The 18,859-nt window shown below is 60.6% G+C and overlaps 1 protein-coding gene across 13 annotated transcripts in view; it reads left to right on the top strand.

Moving 5' to 3' along the window:
- SRCIN1 (SRC kinase signaling inhibitor 1) overlaps nt 1–18,859 on the top strand; it is a 69,958-nt gene that overhangs the window by 19,714 nt on the left and 31,385 nt on the right. For 6 of the 13 annotated variants that reach the window (XM_036033850.1, XM_036033845.1, XM_036033842.1 and 3 more), the window contains 3 exons: nt 5,639–5,940; nt 8,909–9,007; nt 15,524–15,547. In XM_036033850.1, coding sequence (XP_035889743.1) covers nt 5,662–5,940; nt 8,909–9,007; nt 15,524–15,547 — 402 coding nt within the window. In that variant the 5' untranslated portion in view covers nt 5,639–5,661. The remainder of the gene's footprint in view (nt 1–5,638; nt 5,941–8,908; nt 9,008–15,523; nt 15,548–18,859) is intronic. The other 7 variants (XM_036033847.1, XM_036033853.1, XM_036033846.1 and 4 more) reach the window with 5 other exon arrangements.

Here is an 18,859-nt window from a genome sequence, read left to right as displayed (position 1 = left end):
TTCTCCTGAGGTGGCTGACATTCAGGGGAGGTGGTGCCGGGTTGGTGGGGAATATGCAAACATGGGGGGCAGGTGTGGGGGGGTCTCTGCCCCCCCCCCCCAGCCAGGAGCTGGACATGAAGCCCTGTCTCCCTAATTCTCAGTCCAGCTGCCTCTTCCTCTCTGATTGCCCTCCCCCACGGCCCGCCCCCACCTCTGCGGCTCTGGTTGGAGTGACAGGGAGGCTCAACAGGGCACTGGGCATTAGCAATTTGGGGGGATATTACACAGGAATGTTTACAGAAAGGCAATTGCCCGGAAAATGACTTTGGTTGCTGTGGTATGGGGCGGAAAAGACAGTCTTAGCAAAGAGACACACGTGGGCTTCTGCTCCGAGGACCACAGACAGACAGGGACAGAGGGGCGTGGGCACACACAGCCCGGAACTGGGGGCACCCGCAGGCAGAGAGACCTGTGCCTTCACAGGGGTGGGGCAGGGGATGATCCCCTCACCCGACCCAGGTGCCCCGAGGCTCTGCCAATCTTGACCTTTGGACTCTGGCCTCTGACCTCCCAGGAAGGTACACTTCATGACTGCAGCAGGCGCCCGTCAGGATGAAGTTGTCAGGCACGATCGATGGTGGCAGTCGCCTCGGGGCTCCTCCTGGGTGACTTGGGCACTGCTTGCTCTGGCTGCAGACGGTGGGACCGGGGGAGCCTCGAGCCGCAAGTGTGTGTGCTCGGGCAGGGCACTACAGGGTCTGGGGTCTGAGCCGGGCCTCCCCACTTCCGCAGTCCCCCCCTCCCCTCCCGCTCTGCCTGCGGCCTAGCCAGGCCCTGTGGGCATCCTGAACTAGTAGTGCCTAGCCCCCACCTGTGCCCAGGTAGGGACACACCTGTGAGACTTCTCAGCTCCCCAAGGGAGGGACCTTGACCAGCCTCTCAGTCTCCAGGGAGAGGGAGACAGGGACCTGAACCCCAGGTCCTGAGCTGCTTGGGGCCCTCACAGCAGGGGCCCCAGAATCCTTTTCTCTCTCCAGGAGCTTGTGGCTTTGCTGTTCCCTCTCCTTCCTCCCCTCCCTCGCTCTCCTTCCCTCTCCCTCCCCCTCTCTTCTGCACATTCTCTTCCTTTGGAGATGATGTCATGTGTGAACATTGCCCACCGGCAGCCAGAGTAAATGGTGACATCTGGGTAAATACGCCAGGTGGGGATGGGCTTGATGGCTTACCAGACGGTGCCACGGAAACTTAGGGAATCTTAATTCTCATCATGAGTTACAGTGATCTCATGTACAAGAGTGCAGTGGAGGATAAAAATAAACCAGGCTCATAAATAAACGTGGAATTTGGAATTGGTGGAACAAATAACAATGTCGCCCTCTTCCCGAGCATCTGCGCCTTTATCTGTAGCTGGCCACTGGGGGGAGCCCACCGCCTCCCGGTCACCCCTGCCTGGGCGTTCCCTTCCCCACTGCCCAGGCTGGGAGGGCGGAGTCCAGGGTGACCAGAGCGCCCCTTCCCCACCCTTCCCTTTCCCCTGATTCTGAGCTGGGTTTTACCAGTCCCGGGCATCTTCCCTGTAGCTTGACTCTCTGACTCGAAAATTCACGGCTGGCTTTGCACACTGCAGGTCCTTGGAAAGAGGGCCACCCCGCCCCACCACACCCCTGCCCAGATGCCCCCCTCCCTGCCCCCTGCCATTCAACAGGAAGCATCGATCTGCTCAGGGCAGCTGCTTGCTGGACTGGAATCGATTTCCCGGGCTCTCCACTGGGCTGCTCAGTCCAGGGAGGGTCAGGGAGGCTGTGAGGACTCGGGGGTGGCTGGAGCGGGCTCTGGGGTAATGAAACGGGAAGGCTGATCTGCTAAGGCTCAACAGCTCTGTGCCAGGAATGTCTTTAATTCAAAACCATGTACGTTTCCCTCCATTGTCTTGCCTGCTCCTCACTCGGTGCCCTCGGGCAGGGTTTAGGTTAACAGCCCCATTTTACAGATTAGCGCCTTTGGGCTCCCCGAGGGAGAGAACCCTTGGCAGACTGGATGAGTGAATGCATGGCTAACCCAGGGTCCCTCAGGGAAGGAGCTGACTCCACATCCGGGGTGTCCCTGGCCTGGCTTTTTTCCTAGCCGTGCTCTGATTTCCGGTGGCTGGGCCAACTCAACCAGACCAATTCTCGCCCGAGCCCTGGAGCTCCCATGGGCCTCCTTCTCCTAAGGGTGACAGGGTGGCCCCCCCAACCCAGAAGTGCAGGCCTGTGCCCCCAGGCCACTGTGGCTCTGCAGAAGGGAGGAGGAAAGGGAGCTAGGGCCCTGGGCTGTGCGGGCGCCTCACCTCTTTCCCAGCCTAGTTTCCGTGTGTGTCAAATAAAGCCGAGGGTCTCAAAGGTTCTTAAACAGACTCTAAAGCTTTTCAGATCAAAGCCCCTCCTTCCCACCCACCCCCCTCAGAGACCGCTGTTGTACCCCTGCCTCCTCCCCTCTCTCTGACACTCCCCAGAACCCAGCTTCTGCCTCGTCCCCGACCCTCCCCCCCTCTACCAATGCCTGGGCACCGAGGGGTGAGTCCTGACCTCGAGGAGGCAGGGAGGAGCACGTCCTTGCTCCCTGGCTGCCCAGGCCTGCTCAGCAGCCCCCTCTCCACCGCGGCTGCCCACGTGACAGTTTTAGGGCTGCAGCCACCAACAGGCTGCACGCAAGCACACATCCGCTGTCCCCACCGCTGCTTCCCCTCTGCCCTGCTCACTGCCTGCTCTGGTAGCCCGGACCCCTCCCTGCCAGCCCTGCCTCGGTCCCTTTCATCCCCCTGGGAGAGCCTGGGTGGCCCTGGACCTCGCCACAGTCCTTGACTGTCTCAGGCAGTCACACTGTTTGTCCCACCCCAGACACCCTGAGGTCCCCCTAGGGTGCCAGGGAAGGAAGCGCTGGCAGGGAGAAGACTTGGAGACCTGTCCCAATCTATGCACCTCTGTGTGTCCAGAGCTCTGGGGGGGGCACCACAAGCCTGGCTGGCTGGCGTGAGGGAGAGGTCCGTTGGGCTCGGCGGGGCTGAGCAGGGCTCTAGGGCTCCAGCAGCGGGGCCATGGGCAGAATCCACCCTGGCTTGGGCAGTGAGGGGGCTGTGGAGTGTCCAGGACCCTTGGCCACAGCTCCTCAAGGGGAGGTGCTGGGTCCCCGTGAAGATGGCCCCAGGGTTCCCAGCCTCGCTCGGTCAGGAGCCACCTTCTTGAATTTCCTCTCTGTGAGGGAACCTTCACATGGGATTAACGGGGTGTGTGTTTTGGTAGCTCATATCGAACTTATGTAAATGTATTTGAGTCCTGACTAGTGTGGCTCAGTTGATTTGGACATTGTCCTGCAAAGCAAAAGGTCACCGGTTCGATTCCTAGTCAGGGCATGTGCCTAGATTGTGGGTTCGGGCCTCGGTTGGGATGCAGAGGAAACCAATCGATGTTTCTCTTCTCTTTCTTCCTCCCTTCCTTGCTCTCTAAATGAATGAATGAATGAATGAATGAATAAATTTACTTGAAAGGAATCCTTGTCTCTCTGCTACCCCAAGGAATGATATCCACGAAATCAGTGGTTGCACCTTCGAGTTGGGGTTTTTCTAATCCTTGTGAAAATAGATATAACTATTAAACTATAAAAAAATGCTTCTCCCAAAGTGTTCTCTGTACATCAGGACCTCACTTTGGAAGCACAACAGAGGGTGGTGACCGTGGTGAGAGGGACAGATGCCTGGGGGGACAAGGAGGGAGCAACCCCAGGCCCGGGGCCAGGGGCGGCCGCAGGTAAACAAGGAAGAGTGCCTAGTGGGGGTGGGGAGGCAGGGCGCGGGGTGTCAGCGCTCCATCAATAAATGATTGTCGCTTTTCGGAAAAGTGCAGCAGGAGGGGCAGGGGTCAGAGCTGGCCTCCACCCCTCACCGTGGCCTTGGACATGTCACTGGACTTCTCTGACCTTGGTAGCCCCGTCTCGAAATGGGGCCACAGCAGCACGCCCTGACAGGGTTCCCGGGAGGCTCATAGGCCCTGACAATGACCTTGAGACAGACCCTCGGCAGCTGCGGAACTCTGTGTGCACAGAAGCGGTTTTTCCCTTGGTCTTGGTGGGAGGGGCTGGGCCCTCCAGGCTCCATCCCCCAGATCTACACGCCTCAGCCGGGCCGGGGGGAGGGGGAGAGAGTGTGTGTGTGTGTGTGTGTGTGTGTTGGGCGAGGGGTGGCTTTTCCTCCAAAGTGGCTACGTTTCCACTTCCCCACTCAGACGGGCAGGAGGTGACCGTGGCCTGGCAGCCGTGGATGTGTGCAGAGGGGGCTGACGAGGGGCTGGGCTGCATGGAGCCAGGCTGGGCCCCAGAACCTCAGCCTCCTCCTCTTTTGCCCCAGTTGGCCCTTCGAGTCAGCCCCTGTGTCGGGGAGTGCAGGGGTCTACCACAGTCCCTGACACCCCCAGACCTAGGCTACCTGTGGGGGGTGCTGTTTGAGGATGGTGGACTGTCTGGGGGGTCGTGGAGGAAGCCTGCGTTTGTCTCCCCGTGGGGGTGACTTTCGGGGATGGGGGAGGGCAATCGGTTTGATGCTTAGGAGCATGGCTGAGGTTAGCCTCAGCAACTCCTGCCGCCCCTGGAACACTCTAGAGCCACCATCACCTGCTGGGCAGTGGGGAGGTCAGTGCTGAGACTGGGGGCCTGGGGAGTGCGGGAGCTCAGGGCCGGCGACCTGTGGGGAAGGGAGGGGAGCAGAGTCCTGCATGGGGACCTCAACCCCCGGCCTTCTCTTTCTTCGCTTCTGTACTGTCCTTTGTCCCCTGTGCGTCCCTTATAGGTCTCAAACTTGTGTGTGTGTGTTGGGAGGGGAGACGCCCAAAAAGGATGGGAGGGTCCCGGAAGGAAGGCTTGATCTGTTCTGTCTGCTTTTTTCCTCCTTTGAGTTCGTCCCAAGTCCACCTCTCACTGTTCTCTCTGTGCCCAGCCTTTCTTGTCCGTCCATCTGTCTGTCTCTGGGAAGGGAGGGGGGAGAGGGTCCCACGCCCCGGCCCCTGGGCCTCCATCTCCTTGGGAAGTCCTGATTGTGACCTTTGACTTGTGCCCCGCCCCCCACGCATCCTAGTCCCGGCCCTTTCTAAGCCAATCCCCAGCCTTCAGGACCAGAGTGTCCTGGACACGCCAGTCCCAGAGGAGGCTGGGGCCCCGGCCCCTCCTGACAAGATGCTTCGGGAAAGGAAGACGGTGTAGGCTCCTTGGCACAGCTTTTAGGGAGCATTTACAACGGAAACCCCCCTTCCCTCGCCTAGTCAAACCAGCATCAGGAAGGAGGAAGGGGAGGCGTGTCTAGATAGGTGTCCAGGACCCTGGCTTCCAAACCCTCTTCGCCCTCAAAGGACAGCACCTCACCTGCACTCATCCCTGCAAACCCACCCGCAGAAGCGCAAGGAGCTGGACCCTACTCTCCACGCTCCGCCGCTCCGGGCTCACTGTCCACCCCAGCCCCGCTTCTGCTCCTTCTGTCCGCTAGAGGGGGGCGGGCCTCGCCTGCCTCGCCCCGGCGCCTCTCCGCTATTCCCAGGCCCGGCCCGCCCCTCCCCCAGTGACCCCGACGGGGTTGGGCCGCCCCAGGCCGGGCGCACAGTGACCCCGCCGTGTCCCCTCTCCCCTCTCGCAGATCCGGAGCGGAGCAGCCCCCCCATGCTGTCTGCAGATGATGCGGAGTACCCGCGAGAGTACCGGACCCTGGGGGGCGGGGGCGGCGGGGGCGGCGGGGGCCGGCGCTTCTCTAACGTGGGGCTGGTGCACACGTCGGAGCGCCGGCACACGGTGATCGCGGCCCAGAGCCTGGAGGCGCTCAGCGGGCTCCAGAAGGCGGACGCCGACCGCAAGCGCGATGCCTTCATGGACCACCTGAAGAGCAAGTACCCGCAGCACGCCCTGGCCCTTCGCGGTCAGCAGGACAGGATGCGGGAGCAGGTGAGTGGGGGCCGGCTGCAGGCTGGGGCTGGGGTGGAGGCGACGGGCGGGCCCGCTGGCAGGGGAGGGGTCTGGCCCCACGCTCCCTGGCCCCTGGCTCATTCCGACTCGAGGATTCTGAGAAGCGTCTGGGGCAGAGAGGGAAGGACTGGAGAGTTGGGCAGTTGCCTTGGTCAGCTTTTTCTGGAGCCTGCGGGGGAGGGAGGGGATGAGGTCTCAGCCTCTAGACCTCCGCCTGCAGTCCTGGAACTTGGAGCACAGGCTTGGGCAGAGAGAGCCAGCCTCTAACTCAAGCTCTTGGATTGGGCCACGGGGCAGGAAGGCTGCCTTGGAGGAAGAGGGGCGTCTTGAGGACTGGCTGTTCGGACTCTGGGGGTCCATCCAGAGGTGGCGTTGAGACCTTGGGGCTGGTGCCTCCGTGAGGGGGCCCTGTGAGAGCCTCAGCAGGCTGGCTGTGGTGTGCCCCCAGCTCCTGCAAAGACAGAGCCCTGGATTCCTGGGATCTTTCACCTCCTCCTCTCCCATCCTTTTCCCCAAAACTCTCTGTGTAACTAGAATCCACCTCGCTTGCGCCTTGGTTTCTCTCCTGCCATCAGCAAGCCTTAAAGGGGAGTTGGGGCCCCTGCCTCCGGTCCTGGGCCTGTCTTGTCTCCTGCTTTATGGGGGGGAGGGGGACGCTTCCCTTGTCAACCTCTCCTGGATCCTTGGGTTCCTGGATGCATCTGTCCATCCAAGGATGACCTTCTTGTCTGTAGGAAAGTTCCTTCCAGGATCTAGCCTTCTGCTTACAGTCCCTCACTGGGGAGGGGTACCCTGATGGCGGCTGAGACTCAGGTGCCACCTGCCCTGGAAGAAGGGACCAAGAGCAGGGTGGGACATCCCATCAGCATCCTTTCCGTCTAGTCTCGGGGTGTTGGCCCCCGCTCCCTTGCCTGTCTTGCTCTGTCCCCCCTTCCCAGGTACTGCGGGGTGTGGCGGGGGAAGGGGAAGAGCGTTCCTACCCAATCCTCACCGCAGGGGATGAGGGCGCGTTGACTCGTTTCTGGTACCTCATCTGCCCCCTGATGTCACACCCTGTTATGTCTGGATTTTACCTTATGTCTGGAGGGATAAGGGGGAGCTGAAGGAGATATGGCCCTCACTCTTGGGGACCCCCCCTCTGTGGGTTCCCTCTGTGTGCTCCGGCTTGGGAGGAGGCAGCGGGGGCAGCTGTGGTCTGGATGGGGTGAAAGATGGTTAAACACCAATGTGAGGAGCCAGCCAGTGGGGAGAGGGTTTGGAGGAGGGGAGAGCAGATGGGCAGGCCTGGCTGGGAAAAGCTTCCTGGAGGAGGAGGTACCTAAACTAGGCTTAGAAGCATGGAAAAGGACTGCTGAAGCATTGAGAGAGAGAGTGTTGCATTAGAAGGTGTTGGGAAGGGGAGGGGAGCACAGGCTGGGGCATGGTTGGTTGGGGGCTGGCGCAGAAGGCTCGGGGTGAGCGCGAGGTGTGGGGGCAGGCTAGAAAGCGGGGCCAGGTGTGGTGGCTGGAAGGGCCCTGCTGGTTCTCCACGCTGAGGAGGAGGGGACGAAAGAGGGGCTAGAGGCAGGAGGAGGAGCAGGAAGGGTGTGTGTCCTGGAGGACCGAGGGGGAAAGCCTGGGCCGTTGGAGGGAAGACGGAACAAGACTTGCTGGCTGCCCGGCGCTAAGAGGCAAAGACAGAAAAACCTGGGTGACAAGCGAGTGGGTGCCTTGGGGAGAAAGGAGAGAGCTGGGTGGGAGACAGGAGCATGCGGGAGGAGTGTGAGGAGGGCAAGGGCATTCACAGGGTGTCGGTTGCACACCATTTGTACGGTGTGGGCTCTAGAGGGACCACAGCTTCGGAGAGGGGTTGAGGCCATCAAATCAGAGAGGAAGTGGGACCTGGTGTGCAAAGGTCAGGAGGGACGGGAGAGAAAAGGCATTGGGACTGGCCAGGATCCGTGGGTCCGTGGGGTCGAGGGCCCGTGTCTCGGGGTGTGGCGAGGTAATGGCCAGTTTCGGAGGAGACTGGAGGTGGTAAGGGAACCAGACCCTTGGCTGCAGACCTGCCTGGGGAATTTCGGCCAGAAAAAGACCAAGACGGCCAAGGCCAAGGCGGTGGCCGCAGGGGCCGCAGGGCCAGGAGAGACAACGAGGGCGAGTCTGAGGGCTTCCTCCGTGTCTGGCACGTTCTCCCGCAGGGAGTAGGCATCAGTAAATACTCAATAAATGAATCAAAACACAGCCACTCACTATCAAATTCATCTGTTTACTCATCGGCTCACTGGTTCCCTCCCGTCGAGTGTAAGTGGGCAGGACCCACAGTGGGCTCGCTTGCCACGGAATGCTGCGTGCCTAAGTGCGGTGCGGCTCAGTAAATGTTTATGGGACGAGTGGGGATGAGTGCCCGTGAAGGTGCAGGGGGGGGGGGGGGCGGAGAGGGCCATGGGGAAAAGCCCTGGAGGAGTCAGAAGGCGATGGGCTTGGAGCCTTAGAGTCACCTTGCAGTGGGAGAGGAGTCGTGTCTTCTGAGACGGCAGGGAAGGATGGTGCAAGGGGGAGAAGGGGCACCCCGGGGCGAGGACCCCTCAGATGGTTCTCACGGCTGTGAAGCAGGAAGGCACATCTTCAGTGAGGGGGCAACGAAGAACTGGAGGAGGAGAGAAGCGGGGAGCAGCTCCTTGGCGGAGTGTATAGGCAGGGGATCGAGAAATGGAGAAAAAGACCTAGGTGTATCTGATGGGGAAGCTTTTCCCCTGGGCTCAGGCAGCCCCGAGGCTGGCAGGAGAGAAAACTGTGCAGAAACAGACCAAGGGCTCCAGTTCGAGACCCAGCCCCCACAAGGGGCTAGCCAGTGTCCCCGGTCCCTTGGAGGTGTGAAAGAGCACCCCTCCCTGCCCATCACAGTCCCCCCCAGCGGCTCCTGCCCGCTCCCCCTAATGGGGTGTCCCCCGCTTCGCACACACAGGTCGGCGGCTGGACCGTGGACCCCGTGTGCCTTCTCAGCTCCCTCTGCTCCCACCTCCACGGCGACTCCGCCCCCTCCGGGGCTGGCCAGCCGGCCCAGGTGAGTCACCCGCCTCCACCCCAACCCCAAACCCTTGTCAGAGTTTGGCTTTGGGGAGGATTATTTTTTTGGAGGGGGGATATCCAGGACTTTTATTTTGCATCCCATTTTCATCCCCCTGGTTGCCTAACTCCTATCACTCCCTTCCCAAACCTGTAGCCAGGTTTGGCTTTGGGGGAGGAATTTTTTGAGGGGGAATACTCAGGTTTTAAAAAACAAAATTTTTTTTTTGGTGTGTGTTCTTTTCTCCTTTAAACAGGAGCCCCTCCCCCACCCTCACCCCATTGGTTTTCAGGAGTCTGTTATGCCCTGAACTTAATTCCCACCCTGCTGCAGACCATCTCACCCCCCTCCCCACCCCACCCTTCCATTTCCGAGCAGACCCAGCCTCCCTCCATGTCCTACCACTAGGAAGTTCTTCATGATGTCTCTCTCCCACCCTTCTTGCCATGCTCAAGGCTTAGTTTCAAACTTATAAGAAGACTTTGGCATCATCTGGCTATTCGTTCTGAAGTTGTTTCCTGCTTCCCCGTCCAGCCTCATTGTCCCTGATGGGAAGCTGGAGCTTATCTCAGACAGGGGCACACCTGGGCGGGGCTTGGGCTCCCAGCTCAGGCCAGGACACTGCCGTGGGAGAGCAAGAGACACCCGAGGCCCCAGCGGGGAGGCGGGGTCAGGGAGTCAGCGTTACTTGGAGGAAGGGCAGTCCCGAGGGGGCCTCGACTTGGTGGTCAGCTACAGCAGGCTGAGGAGGTGCAGGGTCCAGGCAGCCAGGGGCTAGTTAGCGTGGGTGCCTGCTCCACGTCCGCACACACCTGGCTTCTCCTGGGGAGAGGCAGCAAGCCTTGACCTTTTTTACGAAGTAGAAAAAAAAATCTGTCAGCCCGGGGAAGGACCCGTCTCCAGAGCACCAGCGCTTCAGCTGAGTGAACTCAAGTCTGGCAACAGATGGGCGTGGCGGGGCGTGGCGTCACTCACAGGGCGGCCCGCCCCCTTCCTTTCCCAGCTTTCTGCCCCATCCTGGCTGAACCTCCGGGAACGAGATGTGCCTGCCCCCAGGACTGGGTGTCAAGTGGGACAGCCTGGTCCTGAGTGACCAAGTGCACGGGAAGGCCAAAACGGGGCTGGAACAGGGGCTGGTGAGGAGGCAGGGGACAGGCGCACTGTGCTTGGGGCACGCAGAGGCCTCTCTGGATGCAATGTCTTGGGGTTAGATAAGGCTGGGGTGATGAAGAGGAGTGAGGCTGGACTTGACGAGGGGTTCGAGGCCTGCCCACATCTGCTCTGATGGAGGGAGGAGGAGAGTTTGAAGGGACCCTCGCCTGGAAACCCTGGAATTACTGAGAGAAGTGGCTGTGCGCAGCCCTGGGTCATCACTCCATACTCAGTGCTTACCAAACACTTCCCACCGCCCGTGGCTGAGCGGGAGGCTCCTCTTTGCAAAGTGCAGGACCAGAGATGTTCAGCAAGTGCCAGAGTCACACAGCAGAGCAGGGTCGGAAGCGGTCCAGGAAACAGGCGTGCTAGGCCTCCCACATTCGGCTGGGAGTTGAGTCATGGTGGAACCAGTAGGGCGACGGTGCAGAGAGGACTGGCGGGTAGAGGCTGTGAGCTCTCGCGGTGGCGGGTTAGGGGACAGGGCACTCTCCTCCCCCCACCCTGCGCCTGATCTTTGGAGAAGGGGGCATGGAGGGGACCCCGGGAAGGGAGCAGAGGCTAGATTCCAAACCGCAGCCCCTCCCCCGCTTCCACTAGGCTGTCTAACCTCCCTCCCTCCTTCTGCAACCCGAGTCCTGGGCTTAGGGCCGGCGTATCGGGTGACCGCGGCGACGCAGCCAGTAGCCTCTGCCACTCCTCCGCGGGGCTGCGCCCGCGGGGCCGCGCCGGGGGAGGGGGCCGGAGAGAGGATGTGCACGGCGGCGCGCCGCGCTGCGCCGCGCCAGGTGGAGTCGTGGTTACCGAGGCGACCGGGGCCCGGGCCCGCTCGGCGGCGGCTCTCGCATTGCAGCAAAGGGCACCGGCAGCGGCGGCGGCGGCTGCGGAGGTGGCCGGGGGAGGGGAGAGCCCGGGGCGGGTGGGAGTAGGGGCCACTCCTCCTCCCCTGCCTGACGCGGGACCTGGGGCTCGGGGGATACACCTGTGGCCGCAGGTAAGGGGGAGCGGAGCGGCTGCGGGGGTCCGGGTCGCGGGCTCAGGCTCTGCGGGGAGCCGGGGCACAGAGATGGGAGGGCTGCTCCCTGCTCCGAGGGGTGGGGGGTGCGCAGGCCTTTGCGGCTCCAGATCCTTGAGAAACGCCCCCTTCACTCCCACACGGCGTTCGCCGTCTCCCGCGTGGGCTGGACCCCCACCCCGAAATGCGGTGGGCGACCCCTCCTCCAACCTCGGAAAGTCATGACCTTCCGGGGTGCGTCCTCGCCCCCCGCGCCGCTCAGGTCCAGCAGCTCCCCTCCCCCAACACACACACACTGCGCTGGGAAGGGGTAGGGGCCGAGAGCGCCGGGAAGCACACCTGGGGGAGTCGCGCATGTGCCTCGCGGTGGGAGGTGGCGGCCTCGGGATGCGTTACGTAGCTCCGGCCTGGGAGGGCGGGTGTTTACGTGGACGCGTGTTCACAGGAGTTGAGAGGTGGGTGTGTGTGCTGGTGAACGAGGAGCCGCGGTATGAAGGGGCAGAGGTGCGACCTCCCCGGAGGATGCGTCATAGGTCAAGAGGGGTCACGCACCTGCCTAGCCTAAGGGGGCGTCTGCCCAGGAAGGGTCGGGACCTCAGCTGTCTAGCTGGGGTCAGGTTCCCAGGGGGCAGAACCTCACCCTCTCAGGGAACAGCCTTGAGAGGGACCAGCTGCAGGGGGTGGGGAAGAACCCCACTAAAGGCCCCTAGAGTGGGGGAGGAAGGGAGTAAACTCCCCAGCCCCCACCCCCCCAGGGAAGAGGCTGTTCCCTCTTCTCTCCAGGGAGTTTGAGGACCCTCTGGCCTCTCTTCCTTCGGTCTCAGAGTAGCCGCCCCTCCCCCATTTCTGAAAGCCTTTTCCCTGGAGAGTGGTCGCAGGGCTTCCATCTCACCCTTTCTGAACATCTGACATTTTCCCTGGCCCCTGTAAGATTCTTCCCTACAGTGGTTACCCTTTATTTTGCCTTCTCAGTGTCTGCTGGGAAAGGGAGACCCCTTCTCGACTAGAGTGACCAAGACAGCTTTGTCCAGGGACTGGAGGTTTTGGCTTGAGCTGGAGAGCCAGACCCCTCCCGGGCCCTTCCTCACCTCTGCCCTCCTTGATGGGCGGGGCAGGGAAAGGGGAGGGGGGTAGGTTTGCTGGGAAATTCTTAGGGAAAGGGCCCAGAAGGCTGAGCAGAGCTGGGTGCCAGGAGATGGAGAGAGCAGTGCTGGCTCAGGGTGTCCAGAGATGTCCCCCTCCTCCCATTTTCTTGGCATTCATTCCTGGTCAAATATTTGTGGAGGGCCTGCCGGGCACCAGGCGCTGTGGCGGGCCTGGCGGGAGGAGCAGACAACCAGGAAAGGGGCGAGGAGGCGGAGGGAGGGTGCTGGAGGTTGGACGGCGAGAGCCCCACCTTGGTGAACGAGAGAGGAGCCCTCTGCTCTGTCGCCCACAGCTGTCCCATGGGTTTAACACCCTGGAAATAGGCAGAGACAGCGGGCGGATGGCATCCCCATGGGCCTCTCCCCCCAGGCTTCCTCCTCGAAGGACACTGAGTTGCCAGGAGACGGTCTCATTCCTGGCGGGTCCAACATAACATAGGGTCATTCTTCCCACTTGCCAAAGAGGAGGGTGGGCGGGATTCACGGAGGGCGCTGTCCGGGCCAGCACCCGAAGGCCCGGGGCTACGATTGCAGCCTCACTCCAAGTCCACCAAGCACAAACGAAGTGGGGTCGCCCTCCCATCTTTACCTGCTAGTGGGACTTGGCTGGCCTTTCCTGTGGCACTGATGCCCCCCAGTTCCTTGCCCTGGTCCCTGCTTGGAACCCCTCCCTTGCAGGTCTGACTGCCCCATAGACGTGCCAGTCTTGGGACCCCAAGGCAGGCCCATGAGGGCATAGCCAGTACGGCTGTGGACGGGCCCCATCCCTGAACCCCTCCCGGAAGCATGAGGTGGGCCCCAGCCATCTGCATGCACTGATTGGATGTGTGGGCTTCCGGGGGCTGGATGGGGGTGGGGCATCTTCTGCCACTTTTGAATCAGGGGTGCACCTACCTGACACGTGGTGTCTGGGACATCATGGGCAGGGGACTTTGGCTGAGGTGGCCAGAGGCACGTGCCCTAGCTAGTGGGGCAAAGGGCGGACGAGACCTTCTCTTTGCGTGCTTGTCTACTGCGGTGGGTGTTTCTGCATCTAGTGTGTATCTGTGCTCGTACATGTGAGTGGGTCTCCCTGGCCCTCTGGGTTTCTGTGACTCTCTGGGGGACATTCTCAGGGTGTGACTAGGGCCGGTGCCTCTGGGTCTCTGCCTGGAGTGGCGCCTGCGGCGGTGCGTGTGTGAGGGAGTCAGGGCCCTGTGGGGGCTGCGTGTCTGTGCAGGAGTGGGGGTGGCCCACCTCCGAATATTTCCATCTCCAAGTGTGTTTGTTTCTGGGGTGGTTTCCAGCAGCCGGGGAGGGCTTCTCTCGAAGCGCTTGTGTCCTTTTGTGGGTGTGTTCTGTCGCTTTGGGTATGCCTGTGGTGATATCCCCGTCAAGGATGTCGTGGTGCAGGGACTGTGGGTGGCCTGAGCGTACACAGGGTGATGGTGGCGGTGAGTGAGAGACAGCAGCCTTCTCTTCAGAGCTGTCCGTCACCACGGGCACTGCAGACATGACTCTCATCATAAACCTGCCAGTGCCCTCTGCCTGGCTCTGCCTGGCCCCCACGTGTCCACTCCCGCTGTCGCCCCTCCCCTTCTCAAGGCAGCTGTGGCAAGAGCCTGTTACTTCAGCCCTGGGCCTCCCCTCCCCTTGGCATTTGTGGGCACCCCTGGCGCCCGTGGGGGTGGCACATGTCCATGGACTGTTCCAGGCACTGGCTGGGGCACAGACTTTGCTGTTCCCTTCCCTGCCTGCAATGCTACAATACTACTTTTTGCAACTCTGAGGTCCAGTGCCAGAGGGAGAGTTGGGGATGGTGGCTTAGACCGGGTAGACAGGAGTGTCCCTGGAGAGTGAACCAATTTACCCCCCCCCCCCCCGGCCCGGTGTCACCCCCACCCTAGAAAGCCTCCATTCCAGCCCCTGTCCAACTCCTCTTTGTCACTAAAGCATTCAGGTGGCCCAAGACAGCCCGATGTTGGGTTCTTCTCCCACTGGGGACCCTCAGTGTCCCTCTCCTCTGCCAGTGGCCCTGAGGCTCGGGGAATCTTGTTTGCTGGTGCCAGGCACCCCAGGGCCAGGCCATCTGCTGCCTCTTGTCCTCCCGCCGAGGCTGGCACCGGTCAGCAGGGTGCCCTCGGCTTTGCCAAGAACTGGTCAGCCCCCCCGGGCCACTCCTTCCTGTCCTCAGCAATCTGAAAGGGCTTTCTGGCCTCCAGGGGAGGCCAGGTGTCCCCAGGTCACTGTGGATGAGGAGGGACCTGAGCCCCGCCCCCATGCAAGGTGTGCAAAGAGTCCTACCCTCTCCTCTCTCCGGCTGCAGGGTATGGCCCACGCGCTCACTCTCCCCAAGCCCCTCTGCTGCCCGAGGCTCCCACCCATTGCCCAGGGCTGTGAGGGGGCTGACACCTGTCCATCTTTCTCTGTGACCTGGGTTTATCATGCTAACGGGCCTTCCTGCCCTGGTCTCAGGCCTCCCTCTTCCACTGCCTGCCCCGTCAACCCTCCCGGGGTCCAGCTCCAGCCCCTCTGTGCTTCACTCGCGTACTTTCTGCTCATCTGACCTGCTAAGTCTACAGAAGTTTGCTCGGCATGGAAGCCCACTCCTCAGGCCCCAGCCCCCTTTTTGCAGCCTAATCTCCTACTTCCCAGGCCCTGTACCCCAGCCAAACGGGACAATTGGCTATTCCGGCTGCACACACTCCAGCTCGTCTGCCCCAGGGCACCTGCCCACGCTTTCCCCTCTGCTCGCCTGGCCTTTACCCGATCCGAACCGCTCATTTCTCAAGAGCTAGCTTAAATGCCACCCCTTCCGGGAAGTGTCTCCTGGCCTGCCACAGCCAGATGCCATTTCTCTGACCCCGCAGCTCTGAGTCATTTCGGCCACCGTCTCCTGGGTTCCCCGTATCACCGTCATTGGCGCCTTTTCCCACCTGTACCTTTCTGAGGACAGTTACTGTGACTGGAGTGTGTGGCTTGTAAATACCTGGAGTGGATCTCCCCTCCCCCACCCCTGGAGCCTGCTCAGGGCCATCCCGGGTCTCAGCAGACCTCGGGCTGTACTAGGCAGAGCTTCCTTCCTGCTCCTTGGAGGGTGGGGGGCCCCTGACGGCCCCTGTCCCAGGGCCTAGTGCTGAGCTCCAAAGGTCTCTAACCCACCCCTGCCCCTTCACTCCCCAGCCAACCCCTCATAACCATCTCTTCTCTTGTTTCCATCAGCAGCCAAACTACTGGAGTTTCAAGGTCAGTGTGCGCTGCCTCTGCTTCTGTGACAACTGCATGTGCTCTCCTGCCCGACCTCTCCCTGCACACGCTTTGCACAGGGGTGTGCGGCTGGCTGCACGGGACCCTCTGGTGCGGGCAGAGGGCCTTGGGGCTGCAGGCTGTGGCTGCTGCTTTGAGAGAGTCTGGGTTTGCCTGCCAGGGGCCTGTGGACCCAGCATGGGAGTTCCCGCCACCCCTGCTGGGGATCCCAGTTGGGGATACTCAGGAATTCCCAGGCCACGGCTGCTGGCCCTGAGGCAGGGGCCTGGATCCCCTGAGCTTGTCGAGGGCCATGTTCTCTGAACTCAGATCCTAGAACTTCATCTTCCAGGGAGGCCTTGGGACTGCGATGGGTCCCTCATCCTGTTCTGACTTCCCACTATGGGGAGCTGGTCAATGCCAGGCAAGAGACTCACAGCCCTGCACCCCTAAACCTGTTGCCTGGGTGGAGGGCTAAGCTAAGCTCAGGGATGGGGGCCTTCCTACCTCCTCTGCGGAGTCTGGACTATCTATCGCCAAGGAGCTGTGTGCCCCTCAAGGGCATCCTACGGACCCCTGGGGGGAACACCTCCGCCACCTTCCTGAGCACCCGGGCCCAGAGCTGAACCAGGTTAGACTGCTACTTGTGTGTGGCAGTCTCTGGCCCCTCAGGTCCCAAGCATCATGACGGGGGCTGGGAGGTATCCGTCCCAGCCTCCCCAGTGTCATCTTGCAGCAAGCGTCTTGTTTGCATGCACGCTCCCAGAGAGCAGGCGTCCTCGAATCAGAGAACCACCACGGCATCAGGCATAGACTTTCCGGGGGAGGCAGTAGAGTGGAGCGGTTTAATTCGAGAGCCACACCACCTGGCGGCGAATTCCAGCCTGCTACTAACTAGCTGGGTGACCTGAGTGAGTTACGTAAGCCCGGGGCCCGGTTTCTGCTCTGTAGCACAGCACAGCAGTATCTGCACCGTAGAGCTGCTGCAAAGAGGGAAGAAATGAGATGCTGCATGTCCCAGGCCCCGCGCCCAGCTCTCAGGGAGTCCTCTGTGGTGGCCCCCATCATCCGCCTTTAGGACCACAGAGGCTGACTTGATTCCCACATCAGAATCGTTTTGGGGACTGGTCAGAATCTTGAACCCCATGCCCCACACTCCAGAGATTCTGATTCAGGGAATGTGGGGCCCTGGGAAGTGTCTTTGAAAGCCCCCACATGATTCTGCCCCGGTCCGTGGAGTGTTCGGGAACCTCTGAGCCCAGTCTGTGGCCCCACTCGAGGTTCCCTCTGTGTGATCTAGACCAGGAGTCATCGGCTCCCTGGGACGCCTCCAGTGACAGGTGCTCGCTGCCGCCCCCGGCAGCCCCTTCCTACCTGCGGGAGGCTCTGCCTGAATCACTGTTTGTTTTCCCGCCAGCTCCCTCCTAATCGGGAAGTCCTCCTACATGTTACGCTTTCCTCTGCCCTGCCGTCTCACCCCAGGGATGGGGAGGATTGAAAACAGGCTTTCTCTCTTCTCAAGAGGGTTTCCCACGAAGGCTGTGGGACTAGAAAGGTGGCCAGGATGGAGACAGGGCCACGGGGCTGGGACTGTGGGCATCTCTCCCCCCAGACCCCCCTGGGCAGGGTCCTGCCTTCTCGGGAGTCAGCAGTCCCTGGGACGTCTGCCCGGGGCCCTACCTTCTGGCCACTTTCCATCTTCTCACTGGAAGCCCACCCGTGCCCTCCAGGCACTGTGGCCGCCTCCTGCTCTTCATCCCTGCTAGCTGCTCATTCTGCCTTAACTCTGTAGCCCCTCATGCACATCAGCCTGGCAACCACTGACCTTCCAGTTGCTTGGCAACCCCATCACCACCAGACCAGACCCGGTTTCCCACATTGCCTCAGGGCTGAGGTGAGAGAAAAGGTCACAGTCTGGCACTGGTGGTGGACCCAGACCTGAGCTGTGCGGCCCAAAGTCTGGGAGCAGGCATCCTCCCATCCCCCTCACCCCTCAGTTCCTACACCGCCTCCCTCCTCCCAAGACCCATGTCCACCCATGGCCAAGGCATTGTACTTGAGGCTGGACACCCCCTGAGGTCCCCAAGTCTGTCCTTCCACATCCCTGAGCCCTTGAGGTCACTTTGGGGACAGCTGGGCACATTGCCCATCAGAGAAAGATGCTCTCTCTTTTCAAGAGCGCTAATCCAATTGGAACATTAAATTGAGTTAATATGAAGATGGAGATTAATTAGGGGTTAATCAGGATTTGGGGAAGGAGAGAGCCGGGAAGAGAATAAATGTTTCCTTTTTAGAGGTATTTTTACTGTTTTTTTTTTAACAATTATAAAAGTGACATTCTGATTGTGCAAGATTTGCCCAGCAGAAAACGTATAAGGTCAAAAGAGAGTGCTCGCTCCGGCCGCACGTTTACTAAAATTGGAAAGATACAGAGAAGGTTAGCACGCACACTCATGAAAAAGAGAAGCTGTCTGGACCCCGAGACAACCAATGTTAACGGTTTTGAGTGATTTGCTGTTTAAAACGGGCAATTAACTTTACAGAGAAATAGAATTGGGCAACATGATTTTTCCTGATAATATACATATGTAATACTCATATGCATATGCAATCTATAGATGTACATAATGTACATAACACAGCATGATGTAGGTCTGAGTCATCATCTTTCTCTCTTAAATACATGAGTCTCTGACGACAGCCAGGTTTGCGGGGAGGGGCCGGGGCAGAATGGCAGGAGCTGTGGTCGAGCTGCGCCCCTAGCCTTCAGCCAAAAATAGGCTCTTAAAGTGCAATGGAAACCCTGGTGACTCCTTCCCCACGGAGAGAGTAACCAAACTGTCCCTGGGGTTGGGAATGGTCACTGGGTGACACCCTTCCCTGGCCCTCAGCTGTAGTTTTGGCACAAGAGGCTGCCATGGCGGGTGCCAGGGTGGTGTTTGGGGAGGCTAGCTCGGTGGCTGTGTGGCGGCATGTGCTTTGCAGGGAGTCGCTAAGGCCTAGCAGTTAATGCCATGTGTACGTGTGGATCACACCAGGCTTAGCATGTGCATTGCATGTAATAGGCAGGCCATCTGTGTGAAACTGGGATCCAGCTGGCTTTGAGGGGGTTGGGATGGTTTTCCCAGTTAACCCTAAGTCAAGGGCATTGTGCCCAGCTCTGTGAGGACCCACACCCTGCACCACCAGAGCTGGGATCCTGGGGCCCCTAGCTCTCTTGGCATTTTTCCCTGGGCCCTGCCTCCTGCCCCCAACCCGATCCTCTGAACTCCGTGAAGGATAAATTCGCCGCTCACCAATCTGTCGCTTAAT

The sequence above is a fragment of the Phyllostomus discolor genome, chromosome 8, assembly GCF_004126475.2.
Source record: "Phyllostomus discolor isolate MPI-MPIP mPhyDis1 chromosome 8, mPhyDis1.pri.v3, whole genome shotgun sequence".
NCBI lineage: Eukaryota > Metazoa > Chordata > Mammalia > Chiroptera > Phyllostomidae > Phyllostomus > Phyllostomus discolor.
This window is presented reverse-complemented; position numbering and strand designations above follow the sequence as displayed.